This window comes from Ostrinia nubilalis, chromosome 8, assembly GCF_963855985.1.
Source record: "Ostrinia nubilalis chromosome 8, ilOstNubi1.1, whole genome shotgun sequence".
Lineage (NCBI taxonomy): Eukaryota > Metazoa > Arthropoda > Insecta > Lepidoptera > Crambidae > Ostrinia > Ostrinia nubilalis.
In genome coordinates, this window is record NC_087095.1 from 1,624,392 (window position 1) to 1,641,847 (window position 17,456).

Here is a 17,456-nt window from a genome sequence, read left to right on the forward strand (position 1 = left end):
ACGCGATATGCGGATAGGTAACATTGAAATAACCTGTATTTACTTGACGTTTCGACTTAAACCTGTTTAAATTAATTGAATTATGCAACGCGACAGTTTAAAATTAATTAACCAGCATTGAGTTAAATCGTTACAATACGTCCTTCCCCATCAACATTAGACTTGATAAGTCCCCCTTTAGAATTTAATATATGCTACAGCGAACGGATTTGCTTCAACCGTGGTTAACCGATGACTTGTAACTTTAGACTGATGACATATCTTTTTCATTTAAAGGAAATAATTAACCAGTCCCAGCATTGGGAGACGAGGAGGAGCTGGAGCTTCAAACTATGGCACAAATGTAGCAAAATTTTTTTCTGAGGCCATATACATAAGAAATGCGATTGGAGTCTCACAGTTTCCTAGGGTCAACATACATCATACTATTGAAATAAACGAAGTAGAAATTCTATTATGTACAACCCGTTCTTGATAGCGCGTGAAGCAAAAGAGCTCTAGATTTAGCCTAGGCGCAGATCACCGACTTTTAGTTGGCCGATAGTTGGGTCGGGCTGTTGATCAGTATTGAGATGTATGAAAGTGCGCACATTACATCGATTTGGTATCGTCCGATTCTTCATACAAATTAGAATCGGACCCAACTATTTGCCAACCAAAAATTTGCTGGTCTGCGCCTAGGCATATTATGAAAGCTTTCAGGTAAGACGTAATCATACCTAATGCTATGGAATGGTATATTCGTAACTATTATTTATTAATTAAGTATGTTTTGTTCTTGTTTATCCGTTATGTACCCGCCTTTGCTAGCTCCCACTCAGTCTAGTTTCGAACTTACCTGTAAAACAATTTCAACTATAGTAAATACCGAGGAGAACGCTTTTGACAGCTTGTGGAATGTTGGACAGCAACATGTTAATAAATTGAGATCACAAAGCAGGTTCTGTTCCAAGTTGCAGCAATTTGATTTGTGGAATTTATTAAGAAATGCACCGTTAAATTTGAGTATTTATCAGTCATATATCACGATTTGCACGATAGCGTAAAATAATGAACTTAGAACGGGTTAGAACGTAGGTCATTGATCCAAGTCGAACAAGGTCTCTCCATGGGTCATAAAAATCATAAAACTGAAACAATTGAACTTTTTAGCGTTGCACAATCCTTCTGTTCCACCAAATGGGGTAAATTGCATTATTATTATTACTGTAATAAATAATAATCGATAGGGAAGGGGAAATCACATAAGAAAATTCGTAACGGTTCTGTATGATTCGATTTATGTTGGTATAAAAACTAGTAATGTTTTTGTTCACGTTATTCATACTCGTATTACGTGCAAAGACACCATTTTTTTGGTTACAGGTAAAAATTTAAAAATATTTTTCCATTCGATCCAATAAAAACTGTAAAAATCAATTGGAAGTTTAAAGTAATTGATAAGTGTATTAAGGTTTTCAGGTCAGATCTGATTATAATTACCAATATCACATTTCAACAGATTACTGAGCACGCATAATAAATTAATAATTTATTAACTTAGCTTCAAATTGTTAAAAGTTAAGTAATTTGCATTGTAAAATATGCACGCTATAGTTTAAAAAATCAAGTACAACAATTGAACCAATAGCCGGTCCGATTTTGTTGTTCTACAATTTTGTTCTAGATACATTTCCAAACCTACCCTAGTTACTTAAAACAAACAAGATCATCTTCGAAAAAAAATTACACACACATCAAGAGCAGTGTACGTGAAAGTGTTTGCAACATTGATCTACGAATCTACTCGCAGGAGTATAAAACCAGAACGCGGCGCTGACACGGCACACTCCGGCGTCGCATTCGCTGCACAACAAGCAAAGCGAACATGAAGCTTTTGGTCAGTAAACAACTTATAAAAACACCCTAAATATTAAACCATTCAAATAAATCAGGATGCTAATCTACTCTTTCTCATTCCAGAGGTCGTCTTTAATCCTGGCCGTGGCTATAAGCCTGGTCACGGCAGAGGAGAAGGCGGAGGACAAGAAGGCTGAAGACACCAAATCGGTGGACGAGAAGAAGCAAGACAAAAGAGGACTGTCCGATTTCGGGTACGGCGACTTCGGCGGTCACGACTTCGGAGGACACGACTTTGGCGGACACGACTTCGGCGGCCACGACTTCGGCGGCCACGAGCACCACGAAGAACACGTGAAGACCATCACTGTTGTCAAGAAAGTGCCCGTGCCCTACCCCGTGGAGAAGCACATCCCCGTGCCCGTCGAGAAACATGTGCCCGTGCCAGTGAAAGTGCCCGTCCCGCACCCGTACCCAGTCGTGAAAACCGTACACTTCCCGGTCAAGGAGGTCGTCAAAGTACCTGAGTACATCCCCAAGCCCTACCCCGTGACCAAGCACGTCCCCTACCCCGTCAAAGTGGAAGTTGACAGGCCTGTTCCAGTCAAGGTTTACGAGAAAGTGCCCTACCCAGTGGAGAAACACATCCCCTACCCAGTGAAGGTGCACGTCCCGCACCCCTACCCGGTGGAGAAGACCGTGCACTACCCCGTGAAGGTGCCCGTGAAAGTGCCCGCCCCCTACCCAGTGGAGAAGATCGTACACTACCCCGTCAAGGTCCACGTTGACAACCCCGTCCCAGTTCACGTAGAGAAACCCGTGCCCGTCCCAGTGGAGAAGCCAGTGCCTTACCCAGTCGAGAAGAAAGTACCTTACCCAGTTAAGGTGCACGTTGACAACCCCGTGCCTGTTCACGTAGAGAAACCAGTGCCTTACCCCGTCAAAGTGCCAGTGCCCGCACCCTACCCTGTGGAGAAGGTGATCCCTTACCCTGTGGAGAAGAAGGTGCCTTACCCCGTGCACGTGCCCGTCGACAGGCCCGTGCCAGTCCACCTTGAGAAGCACGTTCCCTACCCGGTGGAGAAGCATGTGCCTTACCCAGTGAAGGTCCCAGTTCCCCATGTTGTTCACCACGAGGAACACCATGACTTCCATGGCCACGAGCACATCAGCCACGACCACCACGAGGGTCTGGAGAGCCACGGAGGCTTCGAAGGTCACGAGGAACACCACCATTAAAAGAACTGATCTCTACCCCTATTTAGCTTTAAATGTTATAATTTTTTTATTTGTTTTATAAGTATTGTTTTATTTTTACGACTGGTCTGTACGTGTACATGTAAATAGTTAACGAAAGTATTAAAAGAGTGATGAATCGTATTTATGTTTTAACTCATTTTCCTGTAGTTGCAGACAATAATAAAATATGAAATCGAAATATCCCATTGCAATTCTAAAATAAAATACTTAAGTAACCATTTTGTACAAGCTCGCTTTCCTGTTTCGCTAAACGAATATAAAATAAGCACTGCGACATAAAATAAAGCAGTAAAGTTACGAAACCAATAATAAAATAATCTCAACGATCAAGAAAGAAAAGCTACTTATCATGTACATAATTGTCTTTATCTGTAAATTTTGTAATACATCATAATATTGCTCATTAAAATGCAATTGACCCAAATACCTAAAAACGCATAGTTTCAAAACATAGTTTATTAGTTCGCTTGCAAACACGCGGAAAATGTATCAGATCGTATTAAAAAGAGTGATTGCTTTCATAATGGTCCTTCGAAACGCATCAGAAATGATGCTAAGCAACATAAATTAATTTCCTAGTTGTTTAAGCCGCGGGGAAACGTCTAGATATGCGAGTTATGCAAGCCTTACGTAAGCGCGCAAGGCGGCGTCTCATCTAGTGATAATATGACGTACGTATCAATTACCCGATACCGAAATGTGGTATATTTTAAACGAGTAACGATTATGGAAGTAACAGGTTTGTATTCGTATCGCCTTTTTGATCAACGGATAGGTTCGTAGTTACCAAATTTGGTAATAATAATGTTGTATACTAGGTCGGGCGTGTGCTTTAAATTTGTGATTTCAAAATTTGGTTTATAAATCAACACATTTTTTTTAGTTTTTTTTTAATTAACTGCCAATTTGTTTTATACGAAATTCAATTGATTAACCAATTTATGATTATTTTTGTAACGTAACATGGTCACTATTTTAATATAAACAATAATGCAACCATACCCTCCCACTGAACAGGAATTTCTTCATACCCACGGAAGTATGGCAAGATTGCCGCTGTGGGGTACGTACAGGTTACGTTCAGAAACTGTGTGAGATTTTTCGCAACGGTTTTGTTACACACACGATTTCCCAGAGATACGAAATACGGAATCGTAATTCGAAACGCTTAAGACAGATTATAAATTATAATTAAGGTCCCTAACAGCGGATATTGTAGTAAAATTGCATTCTTCAGAATTTAAATAAATCAAATGCGGAAATCAAACCTCAATGGTAATTTTTTCTATTATAATTGCACAGTTTTTAAGAATACAAAATACTTATTATATCAAATGCGAATTTCAAAAACTCCAATCGCTTAAGTTCCTTTATTGTCTATGGCAATTATCCTCCTTCCATAACACTTTATAATTTAACATTTGTGAAATACGAGTATTTATTTTAAAAAGTCACTTAGTTCACAGACGCACAAAGTAATAAATAAAACTTGGCAATCTTTTATTGTTTTGCTATGTATTTCTCTCACTTAGTAATTTCCCAAAGCATATTACTCAAACGTGACATAATGAATGTAAGATCTTTCTAGAGCACCCAAGTGTAATGATTACCGGGTAAATATAGCATAATGTACAACAAATGCTAAATATTGTGTTTAACAGCGGGCGTTAACATAAGGCGTAAATACCCGTGTTACGAGTATGTCTTTATCGTAACATTTTGACAGACAACTTCACTTCACGTGTCAGGGAGATGCCACACGGTGCGGTGCGGCGCCGCACCGCAAACCTGCTGCTGTCTTTCCCGAAAACTATAATCCGGGCCTCTTCAAGGCGAGAGTGAATAAGCACTTACAGGGCAGATATGTACCATCCTAGACTGCATCCCACTTAACATCAGGTGCGATTGTGGTCAAATACCTGCCTTGTTATGCATAAAAAAAAATTGCCGCATGCATCACTGTACACATGGTGGTATGCGGCGCCGCAACGGCACCGTCTCGCTCAATCGAAGTGCGGTGTGCTTGCGGTGCGGCGCCGGAACGCACTGTCTGACATAATATTATCATTGATTTTTATATGAAGAACGCCGCAGCGGCACTGATCCGGCGCCGCACCGCACCGTGAGGCTTCTCCCTTACTTTTCAACGCTACGAAGCTTACGACGAACTCTACTTGGTAGAGACATGACAACTTCTATTTGTACTTGTTTTTTGTTATCTGATTCTGTGTTATATTTTAAGTTGGAAGCAAATAAATGTTTTTCTTTCTTTCTTTCTTTCTTTCTATTACTTCAGTTTTATCCTTCTACGAAACATAGTGTCGTATAAATGAGAGATCATGTTTGAACGGATATTACAATCGTGTGAAGCTAGTTTATTAATTTATTTGTAGTATTTTATACACGTTGCGAATGCGGAAAAAGTTACGACGTTTTAACTATCGCAGATCTTAGTTAACTATTGTTGATGCATGTATTGTGTCGTGTGAATACAATACTGTGACTGTAAGTACCTATACAGTGCTAGATATCATTATTAGTACTAAAGTATTATTATGTTTTGTATTCGTGTAGAATTTGTCATGTTTTTTGTTATTAATAATTTTAATTAAACTTATGTTTGAATAAAATAAAACGTAGGGGCTTGACGTTGTCACGTTTTACATAATTATTACTGCGCTGTCATATAAGATTCAATAGGGAGAATCTAAAGGTGAGTATAGATTAAAGCATTTACATGTAACAGAACAACGAGCCGCTCAATGAAATGTCTTGTGTCATACCCTATCACTAACCAAACGTCGTGAATTTTACCTGTGTTGTAGCATTCGTAAAAACGTTACATTACATAGAAATGCTCCAGTCTATACTAACCTTTATAGGATGCCTATGGCGGCTTAAAGTGTATACCCAGGGTGTAATGCTCGATAGGAAACCAAATGTTAACCAATAAGTAATCCTAAAACTATAACTTACCTTATGTACGGGATGTTCGCCGGAATGTGGTACTTGGAGCCAGGATCGAAGTCCAGCTCGGATCTCAGGACTGGAGGCTTGATGCCTTGGTACTGCTCCCTGTAACAATAGACATCAAGTTATGACCTACTTCTGTAAAATCAGCAGATGGACTAAAGATCTTTGGAATAATCCTAAGTTTAAATCATCCATCTTATTGAGTGCTTAAAAATTAATTGACACGCTTAAATAATGTGATATAGGCAATGAAATGTAAGCCTTCCCGCAGACTGCAAACTTTTTGTGGCCGATGGTTGGGCCCGATTCTAATGTATGAAAAATCGGCCGATACCAGTGTGCGCACTTTCATAGACGTCCATAATGATTAACAGACCGTCCCAACTATCGACCAACTAAAAATCAGTGGTCTGCGCCTAGGCTAAAAGTATTTTCACAGCGCATGGGGGCTCAAGCTCATGCACACTTTCGCCCTCAGCGGGATTTGAACCCGCAACGTCAGAAGCTACGCTGATCGTTAGTACGCTCACCACAAGGCCAGCGGTAACCGTTAAGAATTTAAGGCCCACACATTCCATTAAAACGCAACATTTCCCACATATTTAAAACCGCAAACGTTAAATATTATTTCTTATTACATCGCAATCCACGATTTGGCCACAGCCACAATAAAAACATTAAAATCGCGCGTAAATGAAATGGGGTCGGTTTGTAAGCGCACGCGCATGACGTAACATGCAGTGGTTTAATGGCGTATGGGTAACATGACTTTGTAGAGTAACGGCTGAATAATGGTCCAAGTGACAAGAATCTCTCACAACACCTTGACATAAACTTCAAGCCCGCCCGAACGGACGACGCGGCGACGCCGCGAGCCGCCAGTCTGCTTGTGACCACGGCTGCAGCATCGCAGCCGAAACGTCAAGCCGTGAATACACAAAGTAAGTCATTAATAAACGTCGCGTTAAGACCCGTGTCTTACTATTTTAATTAAAATGGAACGCGAAAGTTTAAAATCTTATAAACTTTCTGTTTTAAAGAACGTAAGTGTAGATATTTTACAGGGAAGAAGGAAACGGAATACCTAACCTACGGCTAGTAGTACGCTCATAAATAAACCTAAACCTTAGCAAAAAAAATGACTTTTACATAAGCCTAGAAGTTTTCACTGGTAATTAAAAATTGAATGGACATATTACAATTTATTAGGTATCTGGCTGAAGTTTAAACGCAAAATCATTTCAACACCCAAATAAAGCATCTCTGTTTGATCATTCATAAGTTTTAGGAAAGCCAGGATTGACACAACAAAAAAAACAACACAGTAAAATTAGTTTTTTGAAAACCACTGGTAGATTCTCAAATCCTTTCATCACCTAAAATGATTTATCACTTTTCGTCAGGTGAGACACAGGCCAACAGTTTCCTCGTTGTGGATAAAAAATGTTACGTTCTTTCTCAGCTTACAGCTCATTACAAAATGATTAATTTTACTTTTCCTCTTACAACTTGTACCAAACCACATTCGCTTTCGTCCGAGATTGAACCCGTTATGAGTCAAGGCCGCGAAGACCGCAATCCCATCGCTCAACCGGCTTACTCTACTATCTTTTTGCCACTTAGCGCCATCACATGCGTCGACTTTGAGAATGGACGGTGGTTGTGTTGGACGTTCAATTTGGAGCAGACGTAATTTGAGTGTAGTGCGATGTGAAAAAAAACTGGATTGGAGATATTTATTAGTTGTTTTCTTATTTTATTAGCCTTAGAACAGTTATAAGGGCCAGTTGCACCAGTTCATCATAAGCTTTCAGTTAATTGTTTTAGCGTTATAGTTCAAACTCTATACTCGTATATTGGTGGTAATTTTATCCGAGAGGTGTGAAGCAAAAAGGTATAGTTAACTTAACACAACAAGCTCTTAATTTGGTTTCCAGGAACTTTACAATTGACATGGTTTTTTCAGATCCCCACCATTGGTTTTCACTACAATAGTATTATTTTCTTCACTGTTCAGGTTTGTTCGTATATGGCAGGGGTGGCCAAATTTTTGACCTGTGAGGTCTACTTATGCTCGAAAATATTTCTTGCGGTCGACTGCAAGGTGCGGTTTAGAAGAGTGAAATAAAACATTTTTCATTTTCAATCATTCTGTTCAGTTTAACTTTCGCGGGCTACCAAAATCTTCTTCGCGGTCTTCTTGACCATCACTATATGGTAACCAAACATAGCCCTGCCCAGTTTAGTCTAATCCGTCAAGAAATCACCCGCCGACAATTGCTCATTAGTGCCCAGCAAACTAGAGTTATCAACATTAGATAACTTACTGTAATATTGGTCGAGGGACAGCAGCCACATCAGCATTTTACGAACAAACGCCAATTAAAACCTGGTGGTAATACTTAGGAATTTATGAAAAAAGTTTGTTTTAACTCAATGTCACTTTTTAACGACTTTAAAAAAAGGAGGAGGTTCTGAATTCGATCTTCGGGTCACGTGTTAAGAAACAAGGTTCTGGAAGTTTTAATTCTTTCCTATGCGAATTGTCTCAACGATTTGGAAAAATTCAAGGGGCATTCTCGAAGCTCGTAAATTAATCTTTACCTCAGTATTTTGATGTGATCCCTGATGGAGTGAGTTTGCCCAGAAGATGCTTAGATAATCAGGGGCATCTTGTAAATTTCGGGAAGCTAATAGCACATAAATCCGTAAATGAACTAAAGTCGCTGACATAGCCCGACGGATTAGCAAGCTGAAGTGGCAATGGGCAGGGCACATAGTACTGCTGAGATGATGATGATGAATAGGACACATATCTTATCTACTACTAATAAGGTAAAATCTTTATTAATTGATGTCTACAAGTTGTGACAATGGCCAATGGAATTGCAGTCTACTTTAATGGTGAATGAACAGTGTGTTCTCCCTACACTATGCCTCGATCCAGCTGGCACATGTGACGTAAAGTTCACGCTCTGCCGCGCTAAGTAATCACCCGTGCCTGCTTCTAGGTCAATAGATTATGTTGGTCTTCTTCATTGCACAATGCGGACCTGTCTTTGCGAATGATTGAATACGATCAGTCTTATTACACACAGGTCGGTATGATAAAGTGTGGACCATAGGATAGAGAAGCTAAAGCAAAATTCTTGCGCCATTTTGGAAAGAATTAAAACTAAAGTTTGTTTCAGCTGCTGCATTAGGCTGGTTTTAGTGTCACGCGGACCGTCCGATGCGGACCCGATCCGCACGGCCAATCTGTATGAACTTCTAGGGAGCGTTTTAGAGTAATGCGGTCCGGAGGAACCGCTCCGCTCCCTAGCAGTTCAAACAGATCAGCTGTGCGGAGCGATCCGCACTGACAGTCCGCGTAACACTAAAACCAGCCTTAGTTCTGTCGTCTAACCAAACTTTTTTTTATGTAAGACAAGGCAAATATTTGACCGCAATCGCGTACATATCTGCCCTGCTATACTGTACTTAAAGCGGACCTCGAGATCCGAGGAACAAGGGGTCGAAACCTGACGCCGCTGGACTATTGGTAAACCTACTTTTAAAGAAACTGTTCAGCGTAAACCTTGATTTGAGCAAAGAAAGTGTTTCGTTAAAATATGAACACTCTCTATAATATTATTGACATCACATTTTAGATAAAAAATGGTGATTATTTTTGTTTACTATTAGTGATAGAACAGTGATCTCAATCTTATGAATTAAGATCTAAATTTCATACACCTGGGTATTTTAAAACACGCTGAAAGCTAAAATTAACCAACTTGCATAATTTGATTATGCAAATGTTTTGAACGGCCCACGTGAAACCGTGAGAAGGCAGTTAAAATCTCACTTGTTAATGTGCTGAAACAATTAGTGTAAGTGGAGTTAGTAATTAAATGTACAGATACGCGAATTTAACCAAAATTGGCGCGCCACCTGATTACGGTGCGTATGCAAAGTGCTAATTTTCAAATTAAAAGTAAAGTTCAATAAAGACATTCATGAAAATAAACCTCCTGTCAAATTGTTTGAATTGCTTTAACATAATATCATTTCACATAATAATATGAAACTCAAACGCGATTTACTGCCTGTGTGTTTTTGTTGCCATCATAATATATTCTGAAGTTAATTGAGATGAACAAAAGCTTAAAACAATTCGTCAATAGCCCAACAGTGTCAACTACGATCAAACCCAGTCTTTCGTTGAACTATCATAGGAGTGGGCATATACGAGTTTTTAGTTAAGTCCTCCAGGATAAACTTGATTATATTACTGTTAAAAAAATAGTATAAAAAACTGTCTTATATAATAAATCAAGAAAGAAAGAACGAAATATTTATTGCCATGGACATCGCAAAAGACAAAAAATGTAAATAAAAAAAGCAAATAAGACAGAGGTGACATAAAACATACAATGGAAGAGAAAGTAAACTGAGCAGTTATGGGGTAGAATGGTGTTTTCCAATACCAACCTGAGTCTCCACCAATGGCAGTTGTATTGCTCCTTCCTGATGTCCCCAGTGAATACGTCCCACCTCCACCGGTCCATCACCAGGGCGAAGGGCAGGAAGGCCAGCTTATCCATGGCTTGAGTGAACAGGTAGTTGGTGTCGTGGGCTGTATCGTCAACCGACTTCTGGACGAGGCCCAGGGTTTGGAGGTGGCGAGGGGAGGCTACTGAGAGCGCGATGGCCTCGCCTATTGCTTCATGGAAACCTGGTGGAGAAGAATTGTGGATTAATATTGTATTTTTATTTGCCTCGTTTAATCCCAATCTAAGCAAACATTTTTTTTTTAATAACATTTTTCGGAGTTTGACATAAACACTTTCACTTAGGCTGAGTTGCACCAACTTACTCTAACCGTAACTTTAACAATAACCGGTGCTTTTTGTATTGATTTTGATAGATTTTTGACGTTTGTTAAAGTCAAAGTAACTATCTTACTCAACTCAGCCTTACATTTTACACATGGAGGCCCAAAAAGAAGAAGATTCCAGCTTATCATCCGGGCCTCCATCAAGGCGAGAGTGAATAGGCACTCACAGAATATACAATATAAGTACCATCCTAGACTGCATCTAACTTAAAATTAATTTCAGCCAAAAACTTTTCTAAATTTTTGAAATACAGATTTAACTGAACATGTAATAAACTTGATACAGCTTTAAAATTAATATTATCAGATGAAACAAATCGCCCAAGAGTTAAGATGTTGCTGCCAATGCTTAATGGTCTGTCTACAAAAGCAGTTGAAGACAATCATTATGTTGTAACACAAGTTAAAGACCATGTAACACAAAGAAGATGGCTTTATGCCACTTACAGAATCATCCCATTATACTTTAGATTACACTGTAATCATTTTTGATCTTTCTTCATTGAATGTCATCATTTATTCCGACACTCATTTCAAAATGATCGAGTATTAAGTTGATTATGTTCTAGTTAAAAGCTAGTTATTATCTAGATTCTAGATTTATCTGCGTTACAAATAGCTATGTTTAAACACTGTTTAGATGGTGGAAGCTAAACTAAACATTACGATTGCATAAACAGCTTGAGATTTTATGGGGCAGTGTGTAGTAATGTCGTACGTCCTGCTGATCATAGAACTTTTAAGTGCGCTATAGTAATTTGGTAAAGATTTGAGAACATTTATATTGATGCCAAGAACTTAATTAATACTGCCTATTATATATGTTACTTAATATTTAAGCTACTAATTTATTCCTAAGTTACAAGCGTTCTGGAAGCTAAATAACCACATTTAGGAAGGATGTGATTATGTTCGCAGGTCAAAACTTTATTCAAGCGTCCATAGAAAGGAAGGCAGTTGGTTTTGTCCCTCATTAGTGTTGGGAGTCCATTACCATCTTTCTTGATGGCGAACACAATTTCCCTTAATGCTAATAAGAGTTGAATGAATGTAAGAAAACAAAACAAGTTGGAGTTTTCTTAGTGATCTTTAAATTAGAGGCCCAATTTCTCCCTTCACAAGCAAACAAATAAGACAATCGACATTGTTTTCCTTGAAGTAACCAGGGCATGACTATGTTGAAAATACAAATTTTGAATTTAAACTAAAACAATGCTGGCGGTCTGTTGTGTAATCCCATCTGTATGCTGTAGCCTGTGTTTGCACACACTTCCGAAGATTGTCGAGTGTACGGAATTCTAAATTGGTGTTTGTTTTTGGATGTTTACATTTCAAGTCATGTTATGAGAAGCATTTTCTCCACTAGTTTATTTAGATTATTCAAGACTAAGTAGGGCACTATAATACATCTAAAATATGTCACACCCTCGTTCCATGTTAAGAAGAAGCAGGTATTATCAATAATATACACATCTGTTTTAACAAAATTGTTTCAACTAGCTAACAAAATATTATTATATAACCTGGGGCTAGTACCCAAACTAAGAAGGATAGAGCTTAGAAAAGGTGGGGTAGAGCTTATGGAAACTATGCAACGTCCATAACACTCATGTCCCTCGTTTGATCCGAATCTGCAACCTGCAACCACAGCTAGAGATGTAGTTTGGAACACAAACCATCAAACTCTACAATTTCCATTTAAGTTCACTAAGTGACTTTTATGAAAGCCAATGAAAACTATACTTCTTATGCTTCAACCACACCAACGCGTGCTGATCGCCATCGCCAGCGCGATCACGGTGCGATCAAAAGCCAATGACAGGTCGCGTGAACTGTCATAAGGTCGCGCGTCCTGTCATTGGCCTTTTTTGATCGTGCCAGCGATGGCGATCTGAACACGTTGGTGTGGTTGGAGCTTTAATAGGTGCTACAAAAATCTTTTTTCGCGAATAAATTATTCAATTGTAAGAATAACATGGTGTCCTTTTCTTAAACTACATTACCACATCCAGCAAGCATGGCTTCCCGTCTTTACCACAATACCCGTACGACAACGGCACATCAAGTCAAACACTAACCTCATATAACGTGGTAATAGGTGCGATTTTGCAATAAAACTGTAAAGTCTGACATGCTATTACTAAACTAGTTTTTACAGTTCACTGAACGAACTGCCTTCCCGAATGTCAATCACATTGATTACTCTATCGCAAGCTGCGATTACTGACTAATTGATCAATTGCTCTAGAATCTGGCAGATATTAATTGCCTGCGGTTAATCTGCAATGCCTGTCTGGCTTGAATGGATGTCTAGACAAGTGCAGTATTTAAGTAATTACTTAAGTTGGTCTAAGATAATTATTTATTGTTTAGTTGAAGGCGGCTCGGGCTATGGTTCAAAATCATTATCGCACTTCCTTCGCACATTGATTTATATTTTTGGTTACAAGAATTTGTAATTACTTTAAGCCATAATAATCTTTCATGAATATTTTATGTCGTTTAGGCTCTTTAAAAAATTTTGCTACTTCTTCCCTACCCACTAAATGAAGCATCATCAAATTAGAAATAGAATCATAAAGTCAGATTAGCAAATCTTGTGCTATTTTTTATAAGTATTTCATTTGATATTCATGAGTGACAAATTTCAATGAAACTGGCTTCATTGCCACCACTGTCTGTTATTGACTCCATCTGTCTGGTCACAGGAGCATTTACTAAGTAACCTACAGACACAATTACCTAAATTGCTGTGATTTTTTTTTTTAAATAAGTATAGTAGTAATTACTCCTTATTTAATCCTGGATTGCAGTTAAAAAAACAGTTCCAAGAAGATGCAAACCGCGATGGGAGAAAGCCGGCGAACACGGAAGCGGCCTGCGCTTGCGCCGCTCCCGGTCCCCGCCCGCCCCCGCACCGCGCCCGCCGCGGAAACGTCTCGTAACGCGCATTTTTACCGAGTTATCTAGTGCAGGTTGACTTGCACTTTGTAGATATCCAATTCAATTCCTATATGACGTCATGGTTTACCGATAAAATTGAAACTCCACTAAGTTACATGACAGATATGCCTCACACTCATGAAATGTCATGTAATGCACAATTATTGACAAGATTCATGCAGTGTTGCCAGAAGGTTACTTTTGAACTGCATTGGTTACTTTTAGGTTACACTAATGAAAAAGTTACTTTTATGTGATTTTTCAGAAATTGTAGAATTAACTTACAGGTTATTCAGAACAAAATATTTATAGTGACAATTTAAAAATTATGTCATAAACTGCGTTCTAGCGAATGCGTTCTAAAAATGAATTCTAGCGAATGTTTTTCGATAATAAAACGCATATCCATGAAACGTTTTTATACGACCGGTCACTTTTTGAATTTCGATGATCAATTGTATTCATTTTCCATCCATGAACAACCTTACACAATCGCTCCGCACCCCCCCACTGGGTTCATGTCATTTTGTAGACAACAATAAAGACAAAGAATAATCCGATGACCAGTTATATTTACGGTCTAAACGGGAGGGTGTTTTCGGGACGGGACTATTCCCACCTCTCGTTCCCACCACTGCAACTCCTGTGTAGCCAGGATCTACAGCTTGACCGCCACAATAATTAACTTTTTTTAAAAATAAAACCGACTTCAAATGCGTGAACCCAAAAAAAACTAAAAATTAAAAATATTGCGTATAAAAAAGTTCATCCCCAATTTTCCACCCTTGGGGGTGAAATATTTTCTTCAAATTCGCATGAAACCACCCTTTTGATAATACCTATTCAACAAAAAAATAATCGTTCAAATTGATTTATAATCGGCGGAGATATTGCGTATAAAAAAGTTCATCCCCAATTTTCCACCCTTGGGGGTTGTTTTTTCTATTATTAAATTTAAATGGGACCACCCTTGAGGTATTACCTATACGCCGAAAAAAGATTTGTTCAAATCGGTTCATAATTGGCGGAGTTATCGCGTAACAAACATAGAAAAAAAAAAAAACATACGGGTCGAATTGAGAACCTCCTCCTTTTTGAAGTCGGTTGAAAACCCAACCAATGAAGGTCAAGTTTGTCCCGGGGAAAGTTAAACTGTCATTGGACCCGCAACGAAATTAATCAGAAGAACATAGGAGGAGTTCGAAATTAAGGTTCGACTTCCCTCCATTGCAAACCTTTAAGAAATGATTATGCACCACGGACAATAAATTAAATTAAGAGGCCTATCTTATGAGCAATTAGCGTTAGTGTTTTTGGGACGTCAAACGTCAGCTAAAAGTGCTTCAGATTTGTATAAATAATAATCGTTCGTTCGTTCGTTCGTTTCAGCCGAAAGACGTCCACTGCTGGACAAAGGCCTCCCCCAAGGATTTCCACAAAGACCGGTCCTGCGCCGCTTGCATCCAGGTACTTCCCGCGACCTTCACCAGATCGTCGGTCCACCTAGTGGGAGGCCTGCCCACGCTACGTCTTCCAGCTCGTGGTCGCCACTCAAGAACTTTCCTGCCCCAGCGGCCATCAGCTCTTCGAGCTATGTGCCCCGCCCACTGCCACTTGATTTTAGCGATTCTGCGGGCTATGTCAGTCACTCTGGTTCTCCTACGGATCTCCTCATTTCTGATTCGATCACGCAGGGAAACTCCGAGCATAGCACGCTCCATCGCTCTTTGGGTGACCTTGAGCCTTCTTATGAGGCCCATAGTAGGCGACCACGTCTCAGAGCCATACACCATCACTGGCAACACACACTGGTCAAACACTTTTGACTTGAGACACTGCGGTATTTCGGACGTGAGAATTTCGCGAAGCTTCCCGAACGCTGCCCAGCCGAGTTGGATTCGACGATTAACCTCTTTCTCGAAGTTGGACCTACCTAACTGGACTGTTTGTCCCAGGTATACATAATTGTCAACAACTTCGAGTATAGTGTCTCCAACCTTCAGAGGAGTGGGTACAACACGGGCATTTGACATAATTTTTGTCTTGTCCATGTTCATTTTAAGACCCACTTGTTGAGAGATAGATAAATAATAATAATAATAAATAATAAATAAATCTTTATTAATTTCTTCACAAGTAAGTTTCCAATTACATATACTAACAATAAAACGCATTTTTTAAACAATATTACTTATTGTGAAGACTGGTGCTTGATATGGGTTGAGACAACCTGTAATACAAGACACCAGGTCTCCACCTCTCAAACCGAAAATAACGCAATAGAAAGAATGCTCGCTTGTATGCTCTGTCACATCATAATATGACAATAAATCACCCCTCATATGCTGCTCCTTTACCTCAGACACTGACTGAATTAAGCGCTAGGTTTATAACTTGTAAAATGCTGAATATTATGTAAAGAAAGGCCTGTTTACATTATTTATATCAACGAAAAGCAATTACAAATTGAATTTATCTGCTTCAAACTGCTCCATAACTAACGCCATAAACTGTCGGACATAGCTGTCTCCGTAGGTTTAGAGCGCGTTCATGTATACGAGCATAGCGTGGAGCGAGGAGCTGAGCATAAGCGGACAATATCGACCATTGGGTAAAACAAAGGCACAACTACTCAATTTAATGTTTAGTATAGGTCTCACTGATCAAATATGCGAATATAAATAAAAGAGTTTCATAATATTTTTCACGCATCGCACGCGTAGTCGAGGCCGCTTTTTCCACACTGAATGAGAAAACACAGAATGAGCCATCATTGTATCAGATTTAGACTATGACTTTCTCCGCGAGCAGCATTTCTCGCGTTAATAGCAGTTGTCACAAAGTCTTCCCACTCTTAATTTCAAATCATAACATTGTTCCTCTTATAGATTTATTATCCTCTTGCCTATCCCTCTCTGCTCCGAAGTCCAGTCTATTTGAATGTCAAAATTTATCAATATTGGTTCAGCTCTCAGACAGACTGTATACAAAGAGACAGATATTCTGGCATTTATCATAATTGATACCTTTTTGACGTATTTCGTCTAAACTTTCACATGACCATAAAATCAGAGCAAGTAAATAGTTTTAGGCTCCGCTTATAGCTCCGCTTTACGCTCCGCCTGTGCGTGAGCGTAGCCTTAGCGTTCACACCTTGACATTCGATTGTGTAACAGCCCGGTGTTCCGCGTTTCCAATTGCATTAGTTGAATTGCCTCAAATAAATGTCATGTAAAGGTGAACTACAGACAATGATTCTACTGAGTTGTTGTGACTGAAAGTGTGCCCAAACTTTTGCTAAGTTTCTTTTCCTTTAAATTAAATTCTATGGCTGAGTTGCACCTAACTTTGACCGATAACTTTAACGATAACCGGTGTTTTTGTATGGAGTTTGACAGATTTTTGAGGTTTGAAAGTTAAAATAAGAAGGTGCAACCCAGCCTTACTGTTTGCCTTCGCTGATCAGGTTTTATGGTCGGTCAAGCTAGATCTGGGCTTTACAAGAGCTTCTGCGGTAATAACGAGAGGTGGGAATAGTCCCGTAACCCGTCCCGTTAATCAT

General features: G+C 39.2%; 2 protein-coding genes across 2 annotated transcripts in view; one reads left to right on the forward strand and one right to left on the reverse strand.

The window, feature by feature from the left end:
- The first annotated feature begins 1,778 nt into the window (after nucleotides 1-1,778).
- LOC135074073 (uncharacterized) lies at nucleotides 1,779-3,219 on the forward strand. The gene is made up of 2 exons (XM_063968379.1): nucleotides 1,779-1,879; nucleotides 1,963-3,219. The coding sequence occupies exons 1-2, from the start codon at nucleotides 1,868-1,870 to the stop codon at nucleotides 3,076-3,078; spliced, it is 1,128 nt and encodes a 375-aa protein (XP_063824449.1). The 5' UTR covers nucleotides 1,779-1,867; the 3' UTR covers nucleotides 3,079-3,219.
- Nucleotides 3,220-6,071: 2,852 nt separating this feature from the next.
- LOC135073721 (angiotensin-converting enzyme) overlaps nucleotides 6,072-17,456 on the reverse strand; it is a 43,857-nt gene continuing 32,472 nt past the window's right edge. Inside the window, exons 8-9 of the mRNA XM_063967874.1 lie at nucleotides 10,546-10,789; nucleotides 6,072-6,174 (exon numbers count right to left, since the gene is read on the reverse strand). Coding sequence (XP_063823944.1) covers nucleotides 6,072-6,174; nucleotides 10,546-10,789 — 347 coding nt within the window. The remainder of the gene's footprint in view (nucleotides 6,175-10,545; nucleotides 10,790-17,456) is intronic.